At 43.5% G+C, this 25,635-nt stretch overlaps 1 protein-coding gene across 1 annotated transcript in view; it reads right to left on the minus strand.

Moving 5' to 3' along the window:
• The window catches only part of SDK1 (sidekick cell adhesion molecule 1), an 816,979-nt gene that overhangs the window by 527,581 nt on the left and 263,763 nt on the right, over positions 1-25,635 (minus strand). The window contains exon 2 of the mRNA XM_079943718.1: positions 4,196-4,355. Coding sequence (XP_079799844.1) covers positions 4,196-4,355 — 160 coding nt within the window. The remainder of the gene's footprint in view (positions 1-4,195; positions 4,356-25,635) is intronic.

The raw sequence follows: 25,635 nt of genomic DNA on the forward strand, positions 1-25,635 counted from the left end.
TTTTTTTTTTTTTTTTTTTTTTTTTTTGCGGTACGAGGGCCTCTCACTGTTGTGGCCTCTTCTGTTGCGGAGCACAGGCTCCGGACGCGCAGGCTCAGCGGCCATGGCTCACGGGCCCAGCCGCTCCGCAGCACGTGGGATCTTCCCAGACCGGTGCACGAACCCGCGTCCCCTGCATCGGCAGGCAGACTCTCAACCACTGCGCCACCAGGGAAGCCCTCCTCGCATATTTTTAAGTTGACACCAAAATTGTTCTATCATATAGAAGTTTAAATAGTCGCATATATAATAATGGCATAGTATATGTTTTAAAATAAAACGGTCACACACTGTTTTAAATGTATCCAATGTAAGTTAATATAATGATTTTGATATACACACTTTCTGTTTCTTAAAAATGAACTGACAGAGGGCTTCCCTGGTGGCACAGTGGTTGAGAGTCCGCCTGCCGATGCAGGGGACACAGGTTCGTGCCCCGGTCCGGGAAGATCCCACGTGCCGCGGAGTGGCTGGGCCCGTGAGCCATGTCCGCTGAGCCTGCGCATCCAGAGCCTGTGCTCCGCAACAGAAGAGGCCACAACAGTGAGAGGCCCGTGTACTGCAAAAAAAAAAAAAAAAAAAAAAAATGAACTGACAGAGCTTTCATACTGTTTCTTTTTACTCTTTGAACTTGAGTATTAAATCCATTTATCCCACAGAATTTTATTCTAATGTAACATTTTTCTATGCCTGAAAGATATTATTTATTACTCAACATACTTCTCTGAAATAAAAATATACAAATAAATGGTAATTTAAAAAGAATTTCCTTTTGTCAAAATGGTCTAAGCACTTAAAAAAAATTTCATCTGGATTACTTGTGGATTGTAATTATTATTACCACACAGCTAATGAAAACAACATCAATGTATTACAAATTTTGAAAAATAATTATTAAACATTAAAAACTTAGAAGGAGATATGTCTCTTGAAAGTGTCTGTTTATTCAATTACTTCACATTTTATTGAATGTAAAGTTATTTACTATTAGAATGAACAGAACTGGGTAGACATTTACTACAAAAAGAAAAGAAGGTACTGGCCACATATCTGCATACAGTTAGTTTAAATCTAACGAGTACACGAAGACATGAACAAGCAGAGAAGAGGCTGCTGCACACCAGCAAGCAAAACACACTGAAGTGATAAAAATGCATATGGATTTAGAATAGCAAATGATATCTTTTTGCAAAAGTTAACGGAAGTGTCTTCCGAATGAATGAGAAAATACAAAGCACAAACTTTCCTATAGTGCATGGTCCTTCTACATCAGGAGGGCACATTGATCTGATGAAAATAAACAGAACTTTTCACCCCCTCCTCGTTGAGATCTATCACTGAAGCCTCCCCGAGCTCTTTTCACTTCTGGGTAGGTGAAACGAAGACAAGTGTGTTTCAGGGAAGAGTATTTCTCAAAGGGCTTTTTATTTCTAACACATCTTGAAAATTCTAATTCTATTATGTGGAAGTGTGTGTACACCACAGCGCATTCCACTAAGTCTGCAGCCTGGATAAAACAAGGTGCCTCTTGCCCGCGGTAACTCTTGCAGATGTTTCTCTGCTTTGTTCTCATAAACGTTCCTTGAGGCACAATATATACTTTGATGATGGCTGGAGAAGGGAAAAGGGAAGGTTGTTCACAAAAACATGGTACAGTTCTTGCTGACCCCCTATACATCTGAATTAAGAAAACCCCAAGATTGGTCAAAAGATCCCATTTCTAGTGTCATACTCTGCCCTTAAAAGTAGTATGTATAGAGTGAAGGCAAGGAGCTCTTCTATGGGATGTTTAAAAGAGGCTTCTTGAAGCCCAATATTTTAAACTCTGCTTGTCTTGCACCCTGAAGGTGTGGTTTCAAAGAAGACTCACTGGGAAAGGCGTGTCCTTCTTTTGAGAAGTGGAAGAGATAACACAAAGCAGGTATGAAAAGAGAACTGGCAGGTGCCAACACAGAAGCATGTTCTCAGGTAGCTCAATTTCAGAAAACATGCACGTGGAAACTGAAGATCTAAAAAACTGTTCCTTTGCCACTGTCCATGGCATATACCCCAGGTTTAAGACCACTGTTACAGATCACCCACATCACTACTTCTTTTTATGAGGAAAAACAGTATGGATTCTTTTGAAACCTCACTTCCTTCTTCCTGGGGCATACGAAACATGGTATCATTTAGTTTTTATGAGAACCCTCTAAGGTGGGTTTTATTATACCCATTTTACAGATGGGAAAAGTAAGATCAAACTGGTTAGATAACTTGTCCAAAGTCAAACAGATAATAAGTTGAATAGAAGTATCTGAACTCAAGTCCTCTGCCATCGAAGCCCACTGCTCATAATGGTTCTCATTTCTAAGCTCACTTTTTTTTTGCTTTCTAATACCCCTTCTAACAAACCAAGCCCCATGTCATATCATGATAAAATAGAATTTAATAGAATGTATTAACTGATTGCTGGTGGGCCAGAAAATATGTTGTTCTACATACATTAGAGCCTTTTAATGCTCACACCACCACAAATGAGGTTTGATCACCCCCATTTTGCAGATACTGAAAGTGGGGCTAACAGGCTTCTTGCCCGAGGTCATACCGCTAACACTAACTGGTGATGAGCTCAGATTCAAACGTAGGTCTGTTTGATTTCAACAAGCTCTTAACTATTATGATAAATTGTTCTCACAACAGCAGATCCTCTGACAGTACAGGCCTAATGATGAAAGAGGAGGACACAAACTCCTCTGTCTAAACAGGGCAGGTGGATAATGGGACTGGGCAAAGCAAGTAGGGCACAAGGTGGGGACCAGAGAGTGCTGAGAACTGGGTATCCATGCCTGTACCCCAGGACAGCACTGCCAGCGCCAGCTTCTGTGTGGGGCTGCAAACCCAGGAAGCCATGCCTGCTGACTGTTCAAGAGGGACTGAAAAGCAGATTTTTATGTGAAATCTTACAAGTGTTAAATTCTGGCAATCAATTAAGAAATACCTGCTGTGCATATATCCACATATATTTTTAAACTGATATTTTAAATACCCGCACCATGCTCCAGGCAGGCTGAATGTGGTTCATGGACCACCATATTATAACTTCTGAGGTAAAGAGTGCATGGTGGGCTATGCCCCATGTTGAGAAGATCATTACTCTATATAAAATATCTCTAGAGACTTCCCTGGAGGTCCAGTGGTTAAGACTTTGCCCTTCCACTGCAGGGGGCATGGGTTCGATCCCTGGTTGGGGAACTAAGATCCCACATGCCACGCAGCCAAAAATAAATCAAGAGTGAAGATTATGTTTAAATAAATAAATAAAAGTATCTCTAGACAGCCAATTCTCTTTCTTATTTCATTTAAATAAGAGCAAGGTACTGCTGATTTCTGCTGATTTGGGGGCCTCTGGGACTGGTTTAGGCAGTTGCTAATTCTCCATCCCACTCAGAACTGGAGTATCCAGCATAATCCTCACATAGAACAGGAGGTAAAAAGATACAAAACTAGAAAAACATCAAGCACTGCAAGGAGGTACGGCTGGGAAGCTGATCCTGATGCTTCCTGGGTGAAGCTGCACCTCAGATATAACCTGATCTCCAGTCTCCCCCATCTCCGTCCTCTGTACTCAGTCCCCAGTACCTAGCACATGGCAGGTGTTCAATAAATATTCATTTTTCCTGCTCAGTGTAGACGCTGTACTCATGTCCATCCTCCCATAGTCCCATTTCTTCCCACCCCAACTCTGAAAGTTAGCCAGGAAGGCATTTGTTGACTAATCAGAGCTCCAGAAGCTACGACCTAAAGGTATCTGTTTAAGCATTCACGCTCCTCAGACAGGAACAATGCTGGTGGGTGGGAGAGCTGCCACAAGGAGTCAAAGCTACCAGGCTAAAGCTGCTGCTTGCATCCCTCTGTAACTACAGCTTCTTTGGTCTGGTGATTTCACTACCGGGCTTACTGTCACAAATATAATGACAGGCTTCCTAAGTGTGCATACAACCTGTATCAGAATAGTAAATCACATTCTGATTATATGTTCAAATCTATGCCTTTAATCCTTAATGCCTTACAAATTAAATCCAATATTCCCCCAGCTTGCGCTATTATGGCCAATAGGCAAATATTCTAGACACATCAACCTGAAATAGAATCTTATTTTCAAGCAATCAATTACTTATATTCGCTGGTGTAGGTGGTGAGCTCACTGTCGTTGTGCATCCACTTGAATTCCAAGGGCCAGCTCCCTTCAGCAAGGCAAGTGAGAACGAGACGGTTCCCTTCCAGGTGAATCTGCGGAAGGCCCGGCTCTGTTTTAAAATACGGCACAACGTCATCTGAAATATTAAAGGAAAAAGAGAAAGAAAGGAAAAAAACTGAATGAAGTGCACATGAAAATGTCATTCATCCAATTAATCAATCACTTGTTTAAACAGACCTAATTTTAAAAAGCAGAAATGATGGCTATTTGGCCCAATTAAGTAGCAAATTATCCTTGACCCCCTAGAAACCTGCAATACCCTAGACAATATTTCAAAAGGCTGAATGCTCTATGACAGCACCATGTGAAAGCACCTGACAAGTTCATCCAAGTTATTTCCACTTGTGATTAATACTTACTTACGGCATACTGGGCAATCTCTGCTGATGCAAGCCTTGGTTTTAACTAGGCATTATATTCTCAAAGTAACAATCAAGGGTATATACCTTGGCTCTAAAAGAAAAATATAACCTTCACTTAGTTATAAAAAAAAAAAGTAACTAGGATAAGCACATATACATATACATATACATACAGATTAACACATATACATAAATGACATGCATCACAATCCAGCTTTCGTCTCACACACACGCTGTCTCCTTCAGTGACACCCAGGGGGCTAGCACACTGGAAACCCACGTGTGTTCATACAGTGGAACAGCCTGCAGCAACAGGAACGAACCAACTATTGCTACACACAACACACAACACCACGGATGGAGACATATGTGTAGTGAGAGAAGCCAGACAGGAAAAAATTATAGCATATGCTTCCATGCAAAAGTTCAGAAAAGTTCAAAACCAGGCGAAACTAGTCTGTGGTGTTAGAGGTCAGTCAGGGTGAGCGTTGTTGCCTCTGGGGGATGGGGATGGTGGCAGGTGTGTAACAGGGCAGCTCGTGGAGAGCACATCAAGACCCATTTGTCAACATGGTTACACGGGGCCATTCACTTTGTGAAAATTCATAGAAAGTCATCCTGTATCTGACTTGTGCAATTTTTGTATGATGCTTCCTTAATTTTTAAAAAGTGTATGAACATAGGAGACTTATTTGCAGTTCTAGCTCTATCATTTTTCTAATAAAATCCCCAGGGTACACCCACATAATCCGGTATGTCTATCCTTCAGGCCTCCTACCCTCTCGACTCAGGAATGAACACTCCAGCACACTCTGCTTTTCACTCTTAAGCCAGGCTAAGCCCTTTCTCCCTGGTGGTGGGGGGGGGGGGGCTTGCCTGTGTTCCTCCTCCACCCCGAGTGCTCCTCCCCAGCTCCCTGCAAAAAGCTGATGCATTCCCATCCTTCGGGTTCACCAAGCTCCTCCCACCAACACGCCCTAACAAACCGTGACTTATACCCAGTGGATTCCCATGCACGATCTCAATCACTTCTGAATTTCTAAACCAATGCCAGGAACAAAGTAGATACTGAATAAATATTCGTTCAATGAATAAATACAATAATAACAAAATTAACAGTAATAGCTAGTGTTCACTGAGTATCTACTATGCCGGAAACTGTTCCAAGTGCTTTATATGTATTACTTGATTTAATTTTCATGAAAGCCCTACAAAATAGATGCCATTATTATACCCATTTTACAAATGGGTAAAGAGAGGCATAGGGAAACTAACTTGTTCAAGGCCACCCAGACAGTATGTGTGGTACAATCATGATTTAAACCCCAGATAATCTGTTCCAGAATCCAGATATCCTATATATTATGACTCTAAATGTCACAGGTTTCTCAATAGAGAAATTTTCTTCTCAAGAGTCCCTATCTTAATGGGACTTCCCTGGCGGTCCAGTGGTTAAGACTTCACGCTCCCAATGCCGGGGGGCCGGGGTTTAATCCCAAGTCAGGGAACTAGATCCCGCATGTGGCAACGAAGATCCTGTGTGTTGCAACTAAGACCCAGCATAGAATGAATGAATGAATGAATGAATGAATGAATGAATAAATAAATAAAAGAATCCTTATCTTAACTTCAAATTTTTGATAAATTTGTAGAATTACTAAACTGGACTTTTAAATTACTGTATTTTTCAAATTAATCACCAAATAGCATATTAACAGTGCCAAAGTTGAGACTGTTTTTACATTAAATTGTACGTATAGCTGGTTTCTTCTGTACTGAATGTATAGAATTTAAATATAGAGTTTATTTTGCCATTGTGCTGATCACTGCATTCCATAATTGGTACATTGGTAATGCAATGTTACCAGTCTCTTACTAGTATTTATCCAAAGAAATAAATGTTAACTCGTATCTGTGAGTGTAGTAAGAGCCTGTAATAAGGAGATTTAACCGCCTCAATGAGATGCCGGGCAGGAGCTGAGAGCGAAAAGATCAGTAGTTGTCGATACTCCAACACACCACGTGCAAAGGCCCTGCGGTGGTAGCAAACATGGCGAGTAACCTTGGAAAGCACAAAAGACTGAAACACCAGCAGTTCTGTAGGTTCAGAGAGAATGACTGGAAGCAGGGCCTCGCAGGCAAGGCAAACACAAGTCTTCTTTCCACATCATCCCTGTGTGATTTTCAGTGGTGCCCACTTCACATTCAAAAGCGTTCTTCTCATGTGAATAATAAATTATATGACCACCCTATTTCTAGGCCTTGGTCAAAAGTACTGTCAGTATAATTACGATGATGATTAGCTATTAATATAAAAGGACGGCAGAAAGGCTTTGAAGGGGCCATGTAGTTAAACGTTCATTCTGGCTGCAACATGGAGAAGGAATTAAGAGGGCCCAGAGTAGTGGGAATAGACCAGTTAGGAGGTCACTGCAGTAACCCAAGGAAATGCTCTGAAAGGTGACAGTGGGTTGGATCAAGGTAAGAATAGTGACTGTGGTGGTGGAGACAGAAATGGATGGCTCTAAGACAAGATCTAGGGGGCAAAAAAGACTTAACGATGGACTGAATACGGGCGTAAAGGACTGAGAGGTTCAAGAAGGATTCTTAGATCTCTGACATGCACAACTTTCCGTTCAAGAAGCACACCTTGATTCTGTAATCAGCATGGGGAATACAACAAGAATAAGACAGAGTTTCTGTCCCTTTAGAGGTTATAGTCCAAATCTGGCGCAGGAATAGAAACGGTCAAGTGTCAGGTGCTGCGACCCTAACCCTAACGCAAAGGCAGGAAGTAGTCACCCCCGTCCTACCCCAGAAGTTCCACCTGCTTCTGTCGCACACACCTACTCTAAGTTACAATTCAAGTGCATTCTTCGGTTTTGATTGTCAACTGTGTGTCCAATTTCCCCTTTTGCTATGTGCTAAAGTCACACACTCCCACGACCCACACAGTCTAATAAAGCTGAGCTGTGATGGATGCGGCTTTGATACCTCGGGACTGACTGCGCTACTGGCTTTACTAATGCCCTGCCACGTGCACTATATTCAACAACAGAAAAAGAAATGCCTTCATAGGGTTCCAGTGTGCTACAGGAGTGAGTCATTAAAAAAACAGGTATTTTTGAAAGAAAAAGGCTTCAAGATAGATGCTTAAGAAGCTGAATTTGGTTTTACAGTTGACAGAGCATCACTGATTTAATACATGATGGTTCTGAATGTAAATAATACCATAATAATTCAATTTTTCCTAGAATTCATCGTTTACTAAACATGCCTACACCGTGTACAAATTATGCTGGGTACTGTGATCTAGTAGGAAAAAATATTTTCAAAAAAGAGAGGTTTCACAGGGCTGGCGAGCAAATACCTTGCGACAGTGAAGAATTACGGTTGGCACTGACTCTGACGGTAGTTATAGGGAGGAGGGAGGGTAACTATGGCAGTGTTCTGGAATGCTAAGGGTCTAAGTTAAAATTACTGCCACAAGTGTTTTAACATAGATTAGCCGATGTGCAGAATAACGTAGTTAGCTCTCTGAGCCCAGAAATATTTACCACTGAAATATACAGAGTAGATCATGAAATTAAGAGGGCCTAAAGGTAACAAAACATAAAAGCCCTGGGGAGAGAAAGAGAAACAGAAGGAATAGTATTCAGGTCTGCACAGACCCCTACAAAAGCATGTGATCTTTATATATCTTAAATGGAACAGAAAAGAGTTTAAAAGATCCATAAAGACAAAAATGACTGAGGTACCTCTGAGATAAGATTATGAGACGCTGACCTGGGGACAAGTCAGTGGTCCACCTGATGCTCTTTGAGGTGTATGTGTGTGTGTTTCTCCCAAATAATAACTAATAGGAAAAATGAGCAGACATTAAGTATGCTTCTGTATTCTTACAACGAACATTCATGGAACCCTGAATGAATTACTAAGAAAAACTGTGAAATTTGCATTTTCACATACAATTAAATACAACATAAATCATTTATGAAAGAAAGAGTCTCATCTGTCTGGATAATACAGATTTAAGGTCCATCCAAAGGAGAGGAATGGACTTGGTGTTCTCTCAAGACAACATCATAATTTTATGATGTATAAGTCACTTCCCTAAATGGATTTCTAAGGTTTTCAGATATAGTGTAAATGTATTTAACTTTACCTGTCCAATATGAAGATAGTCTTCTGCTCATCCAGAAAGGAACCATGACCCATTTGCCACAATAAAAGTCATTTCCTTGGGGAAGCCAGAGGATAAGATGCTCTGAAGCAGAACCAGGTCCTGGGGTTCCAGGCTTTCCTACCAGGAGGAAGAGTGGCCTTGCCATGGGTTTTAATTATCTGCTCCCAGCGGAATATGGAGGATTTATTACCAGATACTCCTTCACGGCAGAATGGATAGGAGTCACCTAGTCGGTGCCAGGAAAGTCAAACTTCAAGCGATTCTTGCGACGCTGCCAACGAGAGAACTTCAGCCACAACCGTCAATAGTTGTAATCTGTTCCGTAACTTCCCCTCTTCTCCCCCATTTTAAAGTGATAACGAGTAAAGAAATAATATTAATCACTTCCACTTAGTAGAGGAATCAACCTACCACAAACAAGGGGGGGTCCAAAGCAGAGCAGCCCCACATGTTCTGGTGACAATAAACTTTAGTAAGTAATCATGATCAGTGCCGTCAGCCAGGTGAGAGTCCAGCGGGAAGGGTTGGGAGTCACAGCACGTGGCGAGCACTCAGCTGGAGCAGGGCCCTGTACTACTGAACTCTGCTTTCTTGACGGCTGAATTTCCCAGGGCAGCTAATCTTCTGGTTTGAACCACTCATCTTCCCTTCAAAGCTTCTTTTATATCAAATTCAAACATTTTCATGCCCCAAGCTTATGAATTTACCACTAGCAGAAAGTTTTATTTTTCAAACCCCAGTGAAAAACAAAAGCACAGGGCATAATGCATCATTTGTGAACAGCTATTCTGAAAAATATGGGTAGAAGACTCCTTTTGGGTAAACACAGTCATTCAAATTTCAGCTGCCGGCAGGTCATAACGCACACCCATCGAAGCCAGGAATTTAATCTCACAGTATGTTGTGCTTTTTTCATAACAGTAGCATTAATCTTTTTAAAACAACTGCTGTGCATTGTAAATGTATTTCTGAGGATTAGATATGTTCTCTTATAGTTAAATACGCAAATCTGGAAAGGTCTCACTACAATGCAGAAGGATGATCCTAGAAGATAACAGTCTCAGGACAAAGTCCTCTACGTGCTTTAGGACAGGCTGTTTCAACCTGCACTTCCTGTGAGCACCTAATGTAAACCCTTCGGTGGTTAAGCTGAAATGAAGAAGGAAAGGAGGAGACAAAGGAGGAAGAGGAAGAGACGGTGGCTCTATCATCCCCGCTAATTCTCAAGCTTCATTCTTCTAGCTTATCAGAAATATTTGTAAATATTTTCCAGTGACAGACTTTCAAATATAGTAGGATATACCATCACATTCTGGGGCTAAAAAAGTTAGCCAACTTCTCTGTATGTCACTTTATATATTTCTACTACTGCCTTGTAAAATGAATGAGAATCAGAAATTTCAGGGCAAAAGGTAGCTACAATTGAACAGACATATACAGGTCTGACTTCAAACATCAGAACCTATCACGATGACCACGAAGCACGGGGACACGGTGCTCTCCAGTTCTCACTCTCTCGTAAGCACTTCCGATGGGGCAGGACTGGAGGCTGGGCTGTAAGCCAGGCTTCCACCCTGCGCTGCAGCATCTCCGACCAACAAGCAGCCAGGCCCTCACCCCTTCCCAGCTGGCGGAGCGTCACACAGAAGAGGGGACACAAGACAGGCCCACAGTGGCTCCCGCACCACATCACCAAGGCTCATCATCGTCCCTCAGGCACTTGCTGAGTGTCTCCTGGCTGCTCTGGGGATACAGCTCGTCCCTGTCCTGAGGGGTCACAGCCCAGGGAGCAAGAGGCTAGTCAACGAGCCAAGGGCAATACAGGAGGTGAGAGCACAGAGGCAGGAAGCCATTGCCTGAGAGGGCCCTGATGAGGTTCAGGACCCAAGACCTCCCCGCCTGAGGGTCCGCGTATCAGCCAGGACAGAAGCGGAAGGGGCGCCAGTGCCCAGAGCAAGCTGACAGCCTCGGGCTTCACAGGGGCTGAGGCCCCAAGGCCGAACGGAGCCGTGAGGGCTCAGGTACATCTCCGTGCTGCTGCAGCTACGCAGTGGCTTCCAAAGGTTTCTGAAGGCTTGTTAAGGCACTGTCTCATCCCTTATGACAAATGAGAATTTTTTTAGATCAATGCACTCCTCCATCCCAACTAAGAAGGAAACTTCTATGAGTCATCTGTTTGTTTGTGCCTGGGCCCAGCTGTGAAAGGTGAGCAGGGCTGCAGGACCGTCCTCGCAGGCCTGGAGAGGCCTCTGAGGATGAGGAATGGCCTGGTGGAATGGCAGCGACTACTAAGCCTGCTTAGGGACGGAGTTCGGGAAGCCAGGGGACAGGACACCTGAGTACCCTATATGAGGAAGGAAAAGACTTACTGTTCATCCCTCTTGCAAGTGTCTGTCCCCCTGTCCTCTGGGGGGCACCGTAATCAGAGGCAGAAAGAAGATCAAACCATGCACCGCATATTCCTAGATCTCACGGTAAAGTCATCATTTTCTATTCAAAAGTGCATCTAGAAAGTGTGGCAAAGTAGCCGGTCTACAGGGTTCTCTTGGTATTTGGTCTGTGTGTGTGAAAAGAGGAAAGCAGGAGGGGTCCCTAAGATTCCCACTGAACAGTAAGTACTGTGAACAGCTTGCCAATGCATTCAGTCAGGGGCAAGTCAAACTGATTATCTCTGTTTTCTCTAAAATCAATGTGAATTAACAGCATATTTAAGGGAACTCATGGGGTAAAACTACCCTTCCAGCATTTTCCCCTAAGAAACCATTCAAGCTTTCAGTGAGATGAACCTACAGTGAAGCTGATGGTAGAAACATAAATGGTTGTATTTATGTACTGGTTTGATCCTGCACTGTGCTAATCTATTTCAGCATATAAATTAATAATAAGAGGCAGTGGAATAAAAGCAATTCCCCTATTTCTCCAAACTGCAATAAGCTTGCAGCTCTCCAATATTTTATTTCAAAGTACAATCACACTGAATCGTCATTTCTATGGTTTGCCGTTAAAAAGTATGACCAACCAAAATAAGAAGAGTTAACAGAAGTAACCGACATTTTTCTTGACTATGGTACAATATTTCTCTCAAATATTCTTTCAAATAATCCTGAAACTCCAACTCAGGTTAAATAAAAGGCCAAAAGGTAAAAGAAAAGAAACTCAGATGAGATTTATCTTCCCCTGATTAATGCAGACTGCTGAGTTTCTGTCACATGTGTACTGACATAAAAACTGGGATTCATCTGACAAGTACAGGTTTCTGGTAACTGACTATACCGCTGAACTGAATGAATAAGCATCTTCAGAACTCTAATGGAAAACTGATGAATTCATAAAAGTGCTAACAAAAGATCAAGGAAAGAAAAAGTAATTACATGGGACTGAGTGACATGATGAGGATGATTATAATTTTTGTGACTTTCCGTTGGAATAAAAAAAAAAATCCCACAAGGACTCAGAGGCAAAAAATATACAAACCAATTTTCACTGCAGAGTAAAGGAGCTGTTACAGTGGAGGATTCCTGGACTGAATGCCAATATTATGACATAGTGTGAGTGTGTTTCGTGTTTGGTAATTGCAATCATTGTTGCTTTTGTTGTGGCCATCCGTTTACAATGCTTGGTGTCAGTCTATTCATCTCTTGTAAAAATAAAATACACTGTGTGTGTGTGTGTGTGTGTGTGTGTGAGTTGTGAAAAAAAAAAACAACAACACAAAACTGGAACTCAAAAGATACCTAAATGATGAAGGTTTAATTTTAGACCAGGAAAATTACATGGGAAAAGAACTTCTTAAGAATATCTAAATTCAAATAGATAAGGCCTACTGATTTCAGCAAAGTTACAAACCATAAAGGTTTCTCAAAGAGAAGTACTCGTACATCACAGCAGCTTAGAGCAAAGGCTCAGGAGCCAGACTGCCCAGGCTCAAACCCCGGCTCTACCCTGACCAGCGCTGTGAGCTTGGGTAACTCAACCTCCTACACCTGAGTTTCCTACAAAATAATGAAATTATCTCAAAAAGTTTCATTAAAACAAATGCACTGTTAAGATAATGAATATGAAAGCCACAAAGTGGGAGAAAACATTCTGGTTACATGTATCTTGAAAAGATTTGAAGTCAGATTATATAAAGAATGCCTACGATTCAACGATAAGACAAAGAAAACAAATAAAATGAGCAAAAGGCTTGAACACGCACTTCCCAGTGGTAGAGTCAAGGTCAAACACCTCTGTCCCTAATTAATTCCACCACCACACTGTTGGCCTACGGCCCCTGTTTCAGAACGTAAACTAAAAGTGGATAGAAATACAATTGCATAATTAAATATCAACATTAGTGTTGGCAAGTTTTATATCAAGGGGAGTAGTTCGTGTTTCTGTTTCAAAATCCATAAAATATACAGACAAGTATCCCCCTTACCCGAGATGAAGCTACGTGAAGGTAAGATTTATAGAAAAGCAGTTAAAGATGATCAGTGCCATAGCTAAATATTCCCTGCAGGGAGCATTCAATGGATAGGGTAAATTGAGATACAGAAAAGAATATATATATGATTTCCTACAAGCCAAATTACATTAACACATCTATACTACAGAAAAACCACTATTATGTAGCTGATTGAAAACTTACATCATTCAGGAAAGATGAAAAAAAATTGGGAGAAAACTGGCTGCATCTGACTCCAATCTTCTAAGAGTTGCTGAGCACAAATTGGAACTCACTGTGGTAGCAAAAAGGGCATTTTCCAAGTTACTAAACACCAATTTTTAAAATTAAAACACAAATGCAAGTACAGATGAAACCAAATAAAATGATCTCTCTATACATAAACGTATTAGGAAATGATTAAACTCTAAACATGAATGATGACTTTGCTGTATCTAGAGCTAACATTTTCTTAATGTTAATGAGATCCAGGTATGATTCTTTAAGTATGCGTGACTTAAAAACTATCCTCTCTCGCCATGGTTGCAAACTTTATTAAAGCAGGAACTGGTATTTCTTATATCTGTATTATCTCTAAAGCAGTAAGCACAATTTTCTTACAGTCAATGTGTTTAAGCTGCACATAAAAATCTCAACATCATCAGTCATTAGGAAAATGAAAATCAAAATCATAATGAGATAACCTATCCCAGACCACCCACTATCATGGCTATTCTCAAAAAGACAAATAATAACAAGTGTTGGCAAGGATATAGAGAAACTGGAACTCATACATTGCTGGTGGGAATATAAAGTGGAAACAGTCTATCAGCTCCTCAAAGTGATAAACATAGAATTATCATGTGACCCAGTAGTTCCACTCCTAGGTACACGTCCAAGAGAAATAAAGACACATGTCCACACAAAAACTTGTGCATGAACATTCAGAGCAGCGTCAGTCCTAACAGCCAAAAGGTGGAAACAACACAAATGTCTATCAAGCAATGGACGGACAAACAATGTGTGGATGGATAAACGATGTAATATTATTCAGCAGTAAAAAGAAAAATATATGATACATGCTGCAACAGCGGCTGAACCTTAGAAACATGAGCTAAGTGGGAGTGGCTAGTCACAGAGAATCATATGGTCTATGACTGCATTAATATGAATGTCCAGAATAAGGCAAATCTTTACAGACAAAGTAGATCAGTGGTTACCTGGGGACAGATGAGCAGAGCAGGGAGAGGGAAGAGGATGACAAGAGTGCGCTCGTAGGTACAAGGTTTATTTGGGAGGTTCAAAAATTAGTGTATGGTGATGGTTGGACAACTCTGTACACATTAAAAACTTTGAATTTACACTTCAAACAGGTGGATTTTATGGCCTTAAATTATCTCAACGAAGCTGTTAAAGTAGCATGTTTAGGAAATAATAACAATAGCTCTTTGCGCTAAGCATGTTAAGTACTATCATTTTCACTGCTTTACAGATGAGGAAACTGAGGCACAGAAGGGGCAAGGATGTGCCCAAGGTACACAGCTGGGAAGTGGCAGAGGCAGGGCTTGTGCCCAGGGAACTTCATGCAAAGTTTGTGCTCTCACCCACTCTGCCTTACAGTCTCCTAAAAAGAGCCAGTTTCTGTCTGTGGGTGTCAGCAGTGGTCAGTGCGCAGAAGGAAGGGGAGGGAAACTGGAGCGGACATAGGAGAGGACAACAGGAGAAGAACGAAGGACAGTTGGCTTAAGTTTGGACATACTTTTTTTTTTTTTTTTTTTTTTTTGCAGTACGCGGGCCTCTCACTGTTGTGGCCTCTCCCGCCGTGGAGCTCCGGACGCTCAGGCTCAGCGGCCATGGCTCACGGGCCCAGCCGCTCTGCGGCATGTGGGATCTTCCCGGACCAGGGCATGAACCCGTGTCCCCTGCATCGGCAGGCGGACACTCAGCCACTGCGCCACCAGGGAAGCCCTGGACATACATTCTTGAAAACCAGAAGGATCTCCCCTGCAGACAGGGGGACCTCTTTGCAAAAAGATCTTGGGCAAGCCTGATGGATTCAATTTGAGAATAAGAGGGAAAACCATCATGAGAAGGTGTCTTCAAAGTTTTCTTCAAAATAATCATGTTCTAAACAAGTAGAATTATGAAAACATGAGCTGAGTACTTTCAGAGCCTCCAAGCTCCCTGAGTAAACAAAGCAAGATTCAAGGAAAGGGGCAGCAGACCCATGGCCACTGCCCACTGGGAGCACATGCCATTCCCAGGCCTGAAGGGCAAAAGAAGGGAGGAGACGGGCTACACTGTCCCCGAGTCCTCTACACTCAACAGGGAGGCCCAGGGGCAACGGCTGGCAGGTAGAAATAACTGAAGGCAAATGCCCCTTTCAAAAGCCCTCAGGTGCTGAAAAAAAAGTATTACTACACAAGCATGTTCTTAATGTCAAGAGATAAGCCTTAAGATGAGTAAGACTTCTCAAAATAGTACCTAGACCCTAGCCTGCTGTCACAGACGCTGAATCACCTAAACTACCCTCCCCAACAGTAAGACCGAGGTAGGACTCTCTACCGCGGCCTCACCAAGTTCCAGCTGCCACACTGCTTTCCAACCATGTTTTACAGATGAGTTCTCTCTCCCCAGGTGCCTGGCTCAACTCCCCAGCTGCCTGTGGACAGAAGGCGGGCAGGAGGGAACAGCCTCTAGATTGCTCACCCCCCACTGGCTACTTTTCACCTTCACCCCAAGGATATCTACAAGCAATGAGTTAGAAACCCCGTGCCAAACCAGCTAGTGTTTCAAAGTACACAGTAAGCAGATGCTTTCAAACTGCCAGATAAAAACATCTAAATGGTGGCAATCTAAGCTGTTTCTAGAGGTGCGATTTAGCCGAGTTCTTCTTTGTCTAAAGCAGTGACATTTACCTAAACAGGGCTTCCACAGCAGGAGTCCCCAAGCTCCACCAGCCTGCTGTGCATTACACAATGGCATGGAAAGGAACGTCTGGTAGCAGTTCAGAAAGGAAACAGAATACCAAGATAAGTAAACAGAGGAAAAAATCCAGCTTAGGAAGAAATAAATAACCTTCACTGGGCAGAATTCAGCAGCAGCAATATACAACCAGCATCATGAAAATGGTGCAAGAATGACCAGGAGGTAGAGAGAAAGAAAGGGACAGTAAGTGGAGTTATAATTATCTGCACTATTAAAAGCCTTAAAATAGAGGCAGTTTCTCAGAGTTCCAAAGCTTGAACCTTGAACGCTCCTCCTCATTTTGCAAGGATTCTGTTACACTCAAATGTTTGCATGTAAGGGGGAGGGGAGGGGGATGGTAGTTATACTTTAAATGGCATGTAATCTTTTTACAAAGTATAGCTGACATTTTATAGTGAGACATCATTTTGATTTCAAACTGTTGGGTGATTCTTATAATGACTTGAGGAGCTCTAAGGAAATAAAGTATCAGCAGGTGGTCAGTCAAATACGAAGTTCCTCACTCCACAGGCAGTAATCAGGTTGAAATACTTCCTCCATTACTTCCAAAAATAGAGCAGAGAGTGATACACAGGCCTTCCCAGTTTCAAAACTATAATTTCCACAAATGATAAAAATACACTCATTTGTTTCTATATGAAACCATCAATAGACTTGTTTGTAATCTGTGTCAGGGCATCTAAGAAAAATAGCTTTGGGGATTTAAATCATTGCCTCTCAAACTCTGGGCCCCAAATCTGATACTAAATCTGATCCTGACATGCTACAAAATTTTGAGAATCACCCATTTAAAGGTTTCTCTCCTTTTGCACACATTTTGCAAACATTTAAAAACTGACCTTCATGTTTCAAATTTTTAAAAAACCCAGCAATATATGTACATCCCAGCATGCCCATGTGTGCACGGACACACACACACACACACACACACACACACACACACAAATGGGTGCAGAGATTACAAATAGCTTCCAGTGCTGTGGCCTCATCATGAACATGCACCCTTTTTTATCCATCAGCGCACAGTAGGCCCACTGCAAATTCTACCAAGAAATATGCACCAAAAAGGCATTCAGTGCATGTTCTTTCAACGGAGGAAGCCCCAGCCATTACTGTGACTTGTTTTTCTGAATGTCAGTACGAGCAGCCAGTGCACAATACTTCTTTAATTTTATGACTTTCACACCGTGCCCAATGCCAAGGCCTCTGGGCAAACACATAAAGGACGTCCAGAACGGAATTAGTAACGGTAAGGCTTCCCCTAGGTGGTCAGTGATCCTCCCCATGTCAATCAGATGAAAGCACTGAATTAACAGCCAGGTCCTGCCATACCCAGCAGGCTCAGAACAGTTCAAAAAGGGTCTATTGGGAGGTTTCAAAAACTTAGGTCCTGGCACTCAGTATTATGACGCTGCAAAAGGAAACGGGTAATCTTTACGGTAATTTGTCATCTAAAATATAAAAGCCTTAAGGATAAAGGTCAAGACTTTGCATTGCCTGTAAGTTGGTCTGAGCTGCCTTCCTCAGAACTGTACAACTCTAAAGTCAAAATGTTAAAATACAGAGCTCTAACTTTAAAAAAATAGCCAAATGTAATTAAACAATGATTGTAATACAACCATGGTTCTCAACTTTGGAAGTACATTAGAATCTCCTGGGGAGTTTTAAAAAATGCTGATACCCAGGCCACACCCCAGACCAAGTAAATCTGAATGCCTGCGAGTGGGGCCCAGGCATCAGCATTTTCAAAGCTTCCCTTGTGATTTTATTGTGCAGCTGAGAACAGTTTAAAGGAAGTGAAGGATATCACACACCATTATTTGACTTCCGCAAAATATGTTTAGACTTTCAATTTTAATTAATAGAACTCTGCTGCTCAAAGCAAGAAATCACTGTGACTCAGTGATTTCAAACTTATTAATATTCATTTTTTAGAAGCTAAACAGAATATTTTCAATTATCAATTCACTCTTTCATTAAATTTGTTTCATTAAATTTCATTATATTTGTTATATAATTTAAAAATAATAAATATTCAAAAGAAAGGCAAAGGAAACAGAAACAGGGAAGGAGGTAAAAAAAAGTCTAAATCGATCCTTTTTTTTTTTTTTTACTTCAAACCAACCAGAATTCAGAATTCAAGAAAAAGGATTTGTTTCTACTTCAAATCCACTGAAGTTCAAGTTTTACTCAGGAGTGCCCATAACAGGGGAAGAAACTGAACAAGTGCCCTCACAGTTCTGGGAGCAGAGCCTGAAGCTACCCGCTACGAGCTCTACAGGTCAGCTTTAGTCTTCGATTTTATAAACCCATGAATAGTTTATCTACCCTCTATCCCATAACATACTTATGCCAACATGAAAACAAACTTTCACTCCGTATCACTTTTGTGTATATCCTGGCACAGCACCATGTAACTAGTTCCAGAAGCATATGACACTGGCTAAGCGGAGACTGTGATGAGCACAAAGACTGAGGGTGTGGAGAATCAAAAGATTCCATTTATCCATACTTTTTGTATTGCTCAAATAGTACAGTTATTCAAGAGATTTTGATGTAAATAATATCACATTGTCTTCCAAAAACAGTGGTCACAGCAGCTGACGCTAATAATATACGTAAAAACTGGAAGAAGACATTCTGGCTGTGGAGACGGTGTTAATGACCAAGGAGAGTCCAGGCACTGATGTCCAAGGGCCACGCTAACTCGGTGAGCAAGTCTGTTCATCCCTGAGTCTCGGGATCCGCAAAACGGGGCTAACAACTTCCACCCCGCAGAGTTGTGAGAATTAAGTGAGGGATATCTGCGCAACAACTGTTATCGAATATCAGTACAAAGTAACTCCTGTCCTTCACATCAGATTCACTGTCCCATGTCAGGAAACTAAAACCCCAAATGAAGAGGAAGCTTCTTTTGTAGTTAAGTGACAACTTCAAAATCATTTCTGACAAGCAGAAGCCATGGGAAAATGACCATGAAGAGAAAGGAGAGCAAATCAAACGCATGCTTTGATTCCTTTATTTCTTTGGTTTGGATCATCCAGAATAGCGATCCAAAGAGCTTTGCTTTTTTCTCAAGTTTCTCTCATCTAGTAAATTACTTTATTCTAGAACACAGCAAGAAGAAACTAAATCCACGCAACACAGATGTTGATAAAACCTGATCAATTTTAAATGAATAATTCAATCAGTGAGGTGTCCAAAAGGTTGCACTAAACCTTTTTCAACATCTTTCTCACACTTAGCATGAAGTCATGGCTGCAAGGACTTTCATCACCTCAACAGAGAACCCAGGAACACACGCTCATGACCCAGGCCATGCACCTGCCCAGCACGTCCACCTCCTCACACAAGTCACCAAAGAAAAACTCAGTGCTTTGAGTCAGGGGACTTTTATAAGTGAATTTTCTTGGATAGAAGCTTTTCCTGTGGGTTGTTTTGTTTTGTTTTGTTTTTTCTAATTAACCTGCCATAAAATACAAAACTGTTCAATACAGACTTCACTTATTAGTGTATTACTGAAATAATGTTTTACCTTAAACAAATCCACTAAGTATCTGCAGACTAAAGATAAATACTGCTGGAAATATAATGTTATTAATCTAATGCTATAAATCCCATAGTTGGACTTTTCACCGAGTCTCTCTTTACCTAAATAACAGGTATACTTTGCTTGAAGGAACCTTATATTTGGCCAGCAAATCAGATTGGGACAAGTCACTTAATTTCTCTGCAAATCAGCTTCCTTATTTGTAAAATGAGAATAACAGAGTAAAGGACGCCTGGATTCCTAAAAATTGACTTAAGGTTCCTTTAAATGCTTAAGATCCCTTGTACATTTGAAATAAGATTCAATTTACAAAGAACTGATTTACCCACAGCTTTTTAAGAGCAATTCTACATTGGCATAGACATAAGTTTATTGGATCAATGAACCACCCAACACATCTTTATTGACTATTTAGTACATGGAAAGCACTGTGTCAGCTACAGAGAACACAGGAGAAGACAGGGACCCTGCTCTGGAGGAGCTCACTCCTAACTGGAATGTGGAGATCTGATGTGCACACATGGAAACCTAGGTCACCATCCAAGGAAGGTCATGGAGGAATGTGACAGTTAATTTCATGTGTCAACTTGACTGGGCCAAAGGATGCCCAGATAGGGGGTTCAACATTATTCCTGGGTGTGTCTGTGAGGGTCTTTTGGGAAGAGATGAGCATTTGAAATGGCAGACTGAGTAAAGATGGCCTTTCTTGCTGTGGGTGGAGATCATCCAATCCATGGAGGGCCTGAATAGAACAGAAAGGAGGAGGAAGGTTGGGTTCAGCCTCCCTCTGCCAGTCTGCTGAGCCAGGACATCGATCGTCTGTCCTCTGCACTCCTACAGTTCTCAGGCCCTAAGACTCAGGCTGGAATCGACACCATCGGCCCTTTCCTGGGCCTCCAGCCTGCAGACGGCACACTGTGGGACTCCTCAGCCTCCGTATTCATGTGTCTCTCTCTCTCTCTCTCTCTCTCTCCTCTTGTTATATCCCATTGTTTCTGTTTCTATGAAGAGTTCTAATACGAGCAGCAAATGCTGAAAGTCTCAAGCCCCCTAAAGCCCCTCTGACACCCATTCCTTGTCATCTCCTTCCTCTGCTCCCTCCCTTCTTCTCTAAGTTTGGCATCAGTCTGACTTAAATTCTCAATCACTTCCTCTTACCTAGGTCCACGAGCAGAGCGTGTGTTAGGGATTAGCCATTGTGTCTGGACCCATAACCAGCCCTTTCAACATGATTTCACACACGCCCAAGAATCCCCCCTTGAAGGAACGTCAGTCCATGCCCAGCAGGCCAATCCCCACATCTCTGCACTGGGCCCCCCACCCTCTCCTCCTCCTCCACCTCCTTCTGCTACACCCAGCAGTTATGCCACTGCTTCGCCACAAGGCCAGCTAACCCTATTTGGACCCTCATTGCTTTAAAAAAACACATCTCCCGTGGAACCCTTATCACACTGACTGTCCAGCAGCTTCTCCAGCCCATGGGTCCTCTCTGCCGCCTCCACTGAGTGCTTCTCCGCTGCCTACACAAACAGTAAGAATCCCCCATGACATCCAGATGACAGCTAAGGTTACTCTGTCCTTGGACGCTGTAATCAAAGTGCTTCTGCCGTTCTCTCCCACGTACTGTGGGAAGTCCAAATCCCTCCTCAACTTTGCTGCTAATCTCTAAGAGACAGGCTCTCAAGGTCACATCAGCTGGGCACACTTGCTCCGGCTGACAGCTGCTGGCCCCCAGCTGGGCTCTTGTGCTGATGCGTGCTGACCCAGTAGAAAGTAGCCCTTTTTTCTCCGTGTGACTTAAATTCCTCCTCTCCCTGCTCCATCCTGCCCGAGACACTGGCCCAAGGTGTCCTGTGCATGGCACACGTCACTGACGGTTAGGGCAGCAGAGCAGTGGCTCTGCCGTCTCCCTCCCTAACGACTCCGCTTCCGTTTTACTCGGGCCTCTCTTCCAGGCCAGTCCCACCCGCAAAGTCAATCCCCCCACTTTCTTTAGCCCAGCAATACAGCTCTCTTCCACCCAATCAGCTGTGGAGCCCATACGTGCATACCCAAAAGCTCCTTCTTGTTTCTTCTAAAACAAAGAGCCACAAGCTGTTTCCTTTAGCAACAAGGGAATGGCAGAGGCCCTGCAACGTCAGTTTTCCCTCTAATCCCTGAGCCGCCAATCTCTAAAGGTAGAGAAAAACAGATTTCTCCAATGACAAAAATTATATCACATCTTTAGAGGCAGAAGTGGCTATAATCTGTTTCGCTTTTAGTTTGCTTTTTCCCCCATTTCATCTATCTTCCCTTTCCTCAACCCAGATGTACCTTCTAGCTACCCTCCTCCTCCCCTCCACTCCCCAACTTCCAGGCTTAATGCCACCCCTGGCAGCACCCACTGCACCCGCTGGGAACCGTGATTCCACCACTGTGTGACCCCCGGAGTCCAGGGCCCTGGTCCCCTCCGTCGTCAGGACTCGTGCTCTTCAGCGTTCTCAGGGGCTCCACACCCCGCCCCTGCTTCTGCAGTCATCCTCTCTCTCTCAAGAGTGTCTCATCCTCTCCCTTTCCATGCCCAAACAGTCCCACCTCTCACCTTCTTCTGCTCACCCACCCCCATATGCAGTCTATACCACCATCTTTTCATTAATCGTCTCTGAGAGACCTCCCCCAAGTCCTTTCCTCCGACTCCTCTAGTCCCAGTTCTGAGTTACTTCGTCAACTACCTGCTGGGCATATCCTCTCCTCCTCTCTCCTTCTTGCGCTCTGTTGGTCTAGACGACTGCAAGGCTGCTCATCCTTGGTGCTTGGAGCCCCAGCCCAGCCCAGCCCAAGCAGCCACCACACTGTTTTCCCAAAGCGAGCCCTGTGAAACACTGGTCTCCAATGCGCAACAGAAACAGGATTCTGCCTTTGCCCAGGTCCTCCAGAACGAAGAGCCTGAGGCAAGAATTAAGTGCTGACATTTTATCTGCACAGTGCAAGCTAGGTCAGAGGACGTAGAGAAACAGAGACCTGAGGCAAGGAGAGATGTCAAGCACTGGGTCGCCCCAGAGGCTATGACGGCACAGACTCAAAGACGCCAGCTCACTTGGCAGACATGACCGGGTACGTGCGACTTCTCTGAAAAGTTCTCAGGAGAAGCATACCATGGAACAGACTGTGAAGAGACAAAGGACAGGAACTCCACCAGCCCAGCTCCCTCCCAACGCCTATTGATCAAGATTAACCTCTTGGGAAGCTAACTCCCCCAGAAAGTCCAGGTTGCATCACCCCCACCCCTTGGTCACCCCAACAGGAACACTGTCATGAAGCATTTTACCCAAGGCCAGGAGTGGAGGGGCAACTGAATCAGAATGCAGCCCAGACAGAGGGCCAGGCGCGGCGGGGGCAGGGAGTTCCTGGCAGAAGACAGGAGGAGGCAGCCAAGGGAAACCAACAAGGTGCCCCTGGCTTGTGTCCCACTCAGGTTCATGGTCCAAGACGTTTGAAATGGCACAAAATACATCCTCCATCCAGAAAGTCACAAAGCATATTGAAGGCACTAAGCAATCTTATAATAAAGACCTGCTTATTTCCCAAACTTAATTAAAGCACAGAACCTTTTTTTCCTCACAACGCTCCAAACTACATTCAAAAAACATCCTTTGGAAAAATTATTCAACTCAATTTACTTTTCTTGCTCTATAAAATTTAGAAACTTCTCCACCATCAACCACTTCAGACCACCATTTGGTTCCTCCCGGGACGGTGAAGGATGGCCGGTACCTGACCCCAAACCAGGGTTCCAGCGTATTACTTAATAGACTGCTGGCATTTAACCTTCACTCCAACCAGACTAGACTTCCCAGGGCTCCACAGGCCCCATGCTTTCCTCTGTCCTCAACAGCCCCTCCCCCGGAAATGCCTGCCCCACCTTCTGTCTCCTGCTGAATGAATCTGCTGTCCCAGATGCCACCTTCTCTGTGCCATTTCCTCTGATCTTGCAGGTAGATGTGGTCTTCCCACCTGTGCCTTCCTCTGCAAAGCACACCTCTCAGAGGGCACTTAGGACTCTCCGCCTCTCATTTTAGTACTCATTTCCCCTTTCAAAGTGTAGAGGTCAAGGGCCAGAGAACGGCTGTATGTTATTCATTTCTGTATCTGGAGACCCCCAAGTGGAGGGTCTTGCACACAATAGCGACTCAGTGAATGAATCAGAAATAAGTGTCGTAAACTGGATAGAAACAACCTCTCAAAGACAAATACAGATGTGGATTCCAGTGTTTTAAGCTCCTCGCGTACTTCTAGCAAGGGACTGCCGACTCTCCTTGTGTTTTAAAACTGTTCTAAACAGAATCTTATTTCAAGGTAAGTAAAATATCCTTTATGAATCAGTCACCTTTAAGAGCAATCTGGTGCAAGAAGAGCAAAGTTTCTAAATGGTAACATAATGAACTGAAAACTTGTTTACTGAGAAAGCAGTTTACTCCCCGAAAGACTGCGAGAACTGCCACATTTACATACCCTCAGGCGTAAGTGACGCTCCTCACTAGACTGAGAGCTGTGAACAGTCATGCTGATGTATGGCCCACATGGCTATGGTCAGGGACCAAATGCAAGCAACAGCCAGAGGCTTGGAGAACGTTTACACCCATTTGTCCAGAGCCTCCAACTTGAGTTTCTTTATCAAAATGCTTTTGATCCCCCACTCCCACCCCCTCGCCCTGCTTAGGCCTCAGTAACAGAAGCGGGACCTCGGGAGTAAGTCTCCCTCAGGCTCCTGGATTCCTGAATGCACACCCACTACCCCTGCAAGTCCCTTATTACCTGCCGCGACCTGCCATGTGTGTCTTCCTCCCCAGCGCGGCGGAGGTCCTGGATAATAAAGTCCTTGCCACGCTCAGGCCACAGAGCTACATGAGAAAGAGGACGCTGGAAAAATGGGAGGGAGGGCTGGGCTGGGCACGGCTAAAGGCCTACCAGAGACGGAAGGAACTCTGCTTCCTTTACTGCACAATCAGATCAAGGACCAGAATGGAAGGACTAGCCTTGATACTACTTTCATAAAGCCTCCCTTTTGGGGGAAAATAATGCAAACTACAGAGAAAAAAAATAAGATGAAACCAAGAAAAAGGGAGGGGAAGGAAAAGAAAGGCACCTCACCACCTCCCTCGTCGGTATAAGGTGAATCAAAAGGACCCATCTGACCACTTCTCTTGCTCTTTCTTCCTCTGATCATTTCTCTATAGCCTGAGATTTCCTTTAAACTGAATTAATCAAGGCACTCACCGCAAGCCTCTTTGTTGTGTGGACATATTAGGGGTCGCCTGGGAACACGGAAAATGAGGAAATTACCGACTCTGCCCTCAAGAAGCTTGTAACATGGTTGTGGGACGATACAACCAAATGAAAATTTAATGTGAGCCAGGTCCCTCATTAGTAAAATAGGGAATATGCTTTCCCTGCGGCTGCAAGAATGAAATGCTCAGTTTATTTCAATTGAACCCAACAGACATGGAACGCTCTTAGCACGGGGTCTGACACAGAGAGAGATCAGTACATAGCAGGAGAATGAGAGACTCCCGTGGGGGCTACGCAGAGGGATGGAGACCTCCGAGAGGACCTGGCGCACAGGTCACACTTGAGGCGGGAGTGGCTGCAGTGCGGGAGCCGGGAGAGCATGAAGGACCCTACCCCGCACACCAGGCCCCAGGAGCCCGAGGGCCTGCGCCGTGCCTCAGCGAAGAGCTCTGCAGTCAGACGGCCTGGATCAGGCTGACACCAGGACCTGCTGGTTGGGGACCCTGGGCTGGGCACCCTTCTCTCCCAGCCTCCTCCTCCTTGTCTGTAAAATGTGCAAGTAACGGCACCAGCCTT

Source organism: Stenella coeruleoalba (assembly GCF_951394435.1).
Source record: "Stenella coeruleoalba genome assembly, chromosome: 15".
NCBI lineage: Eukaryota > Metazoa > Chordata > Mammalia > Artiodactyla > Delphinidae > Stenella > Stenella coeruleoalba.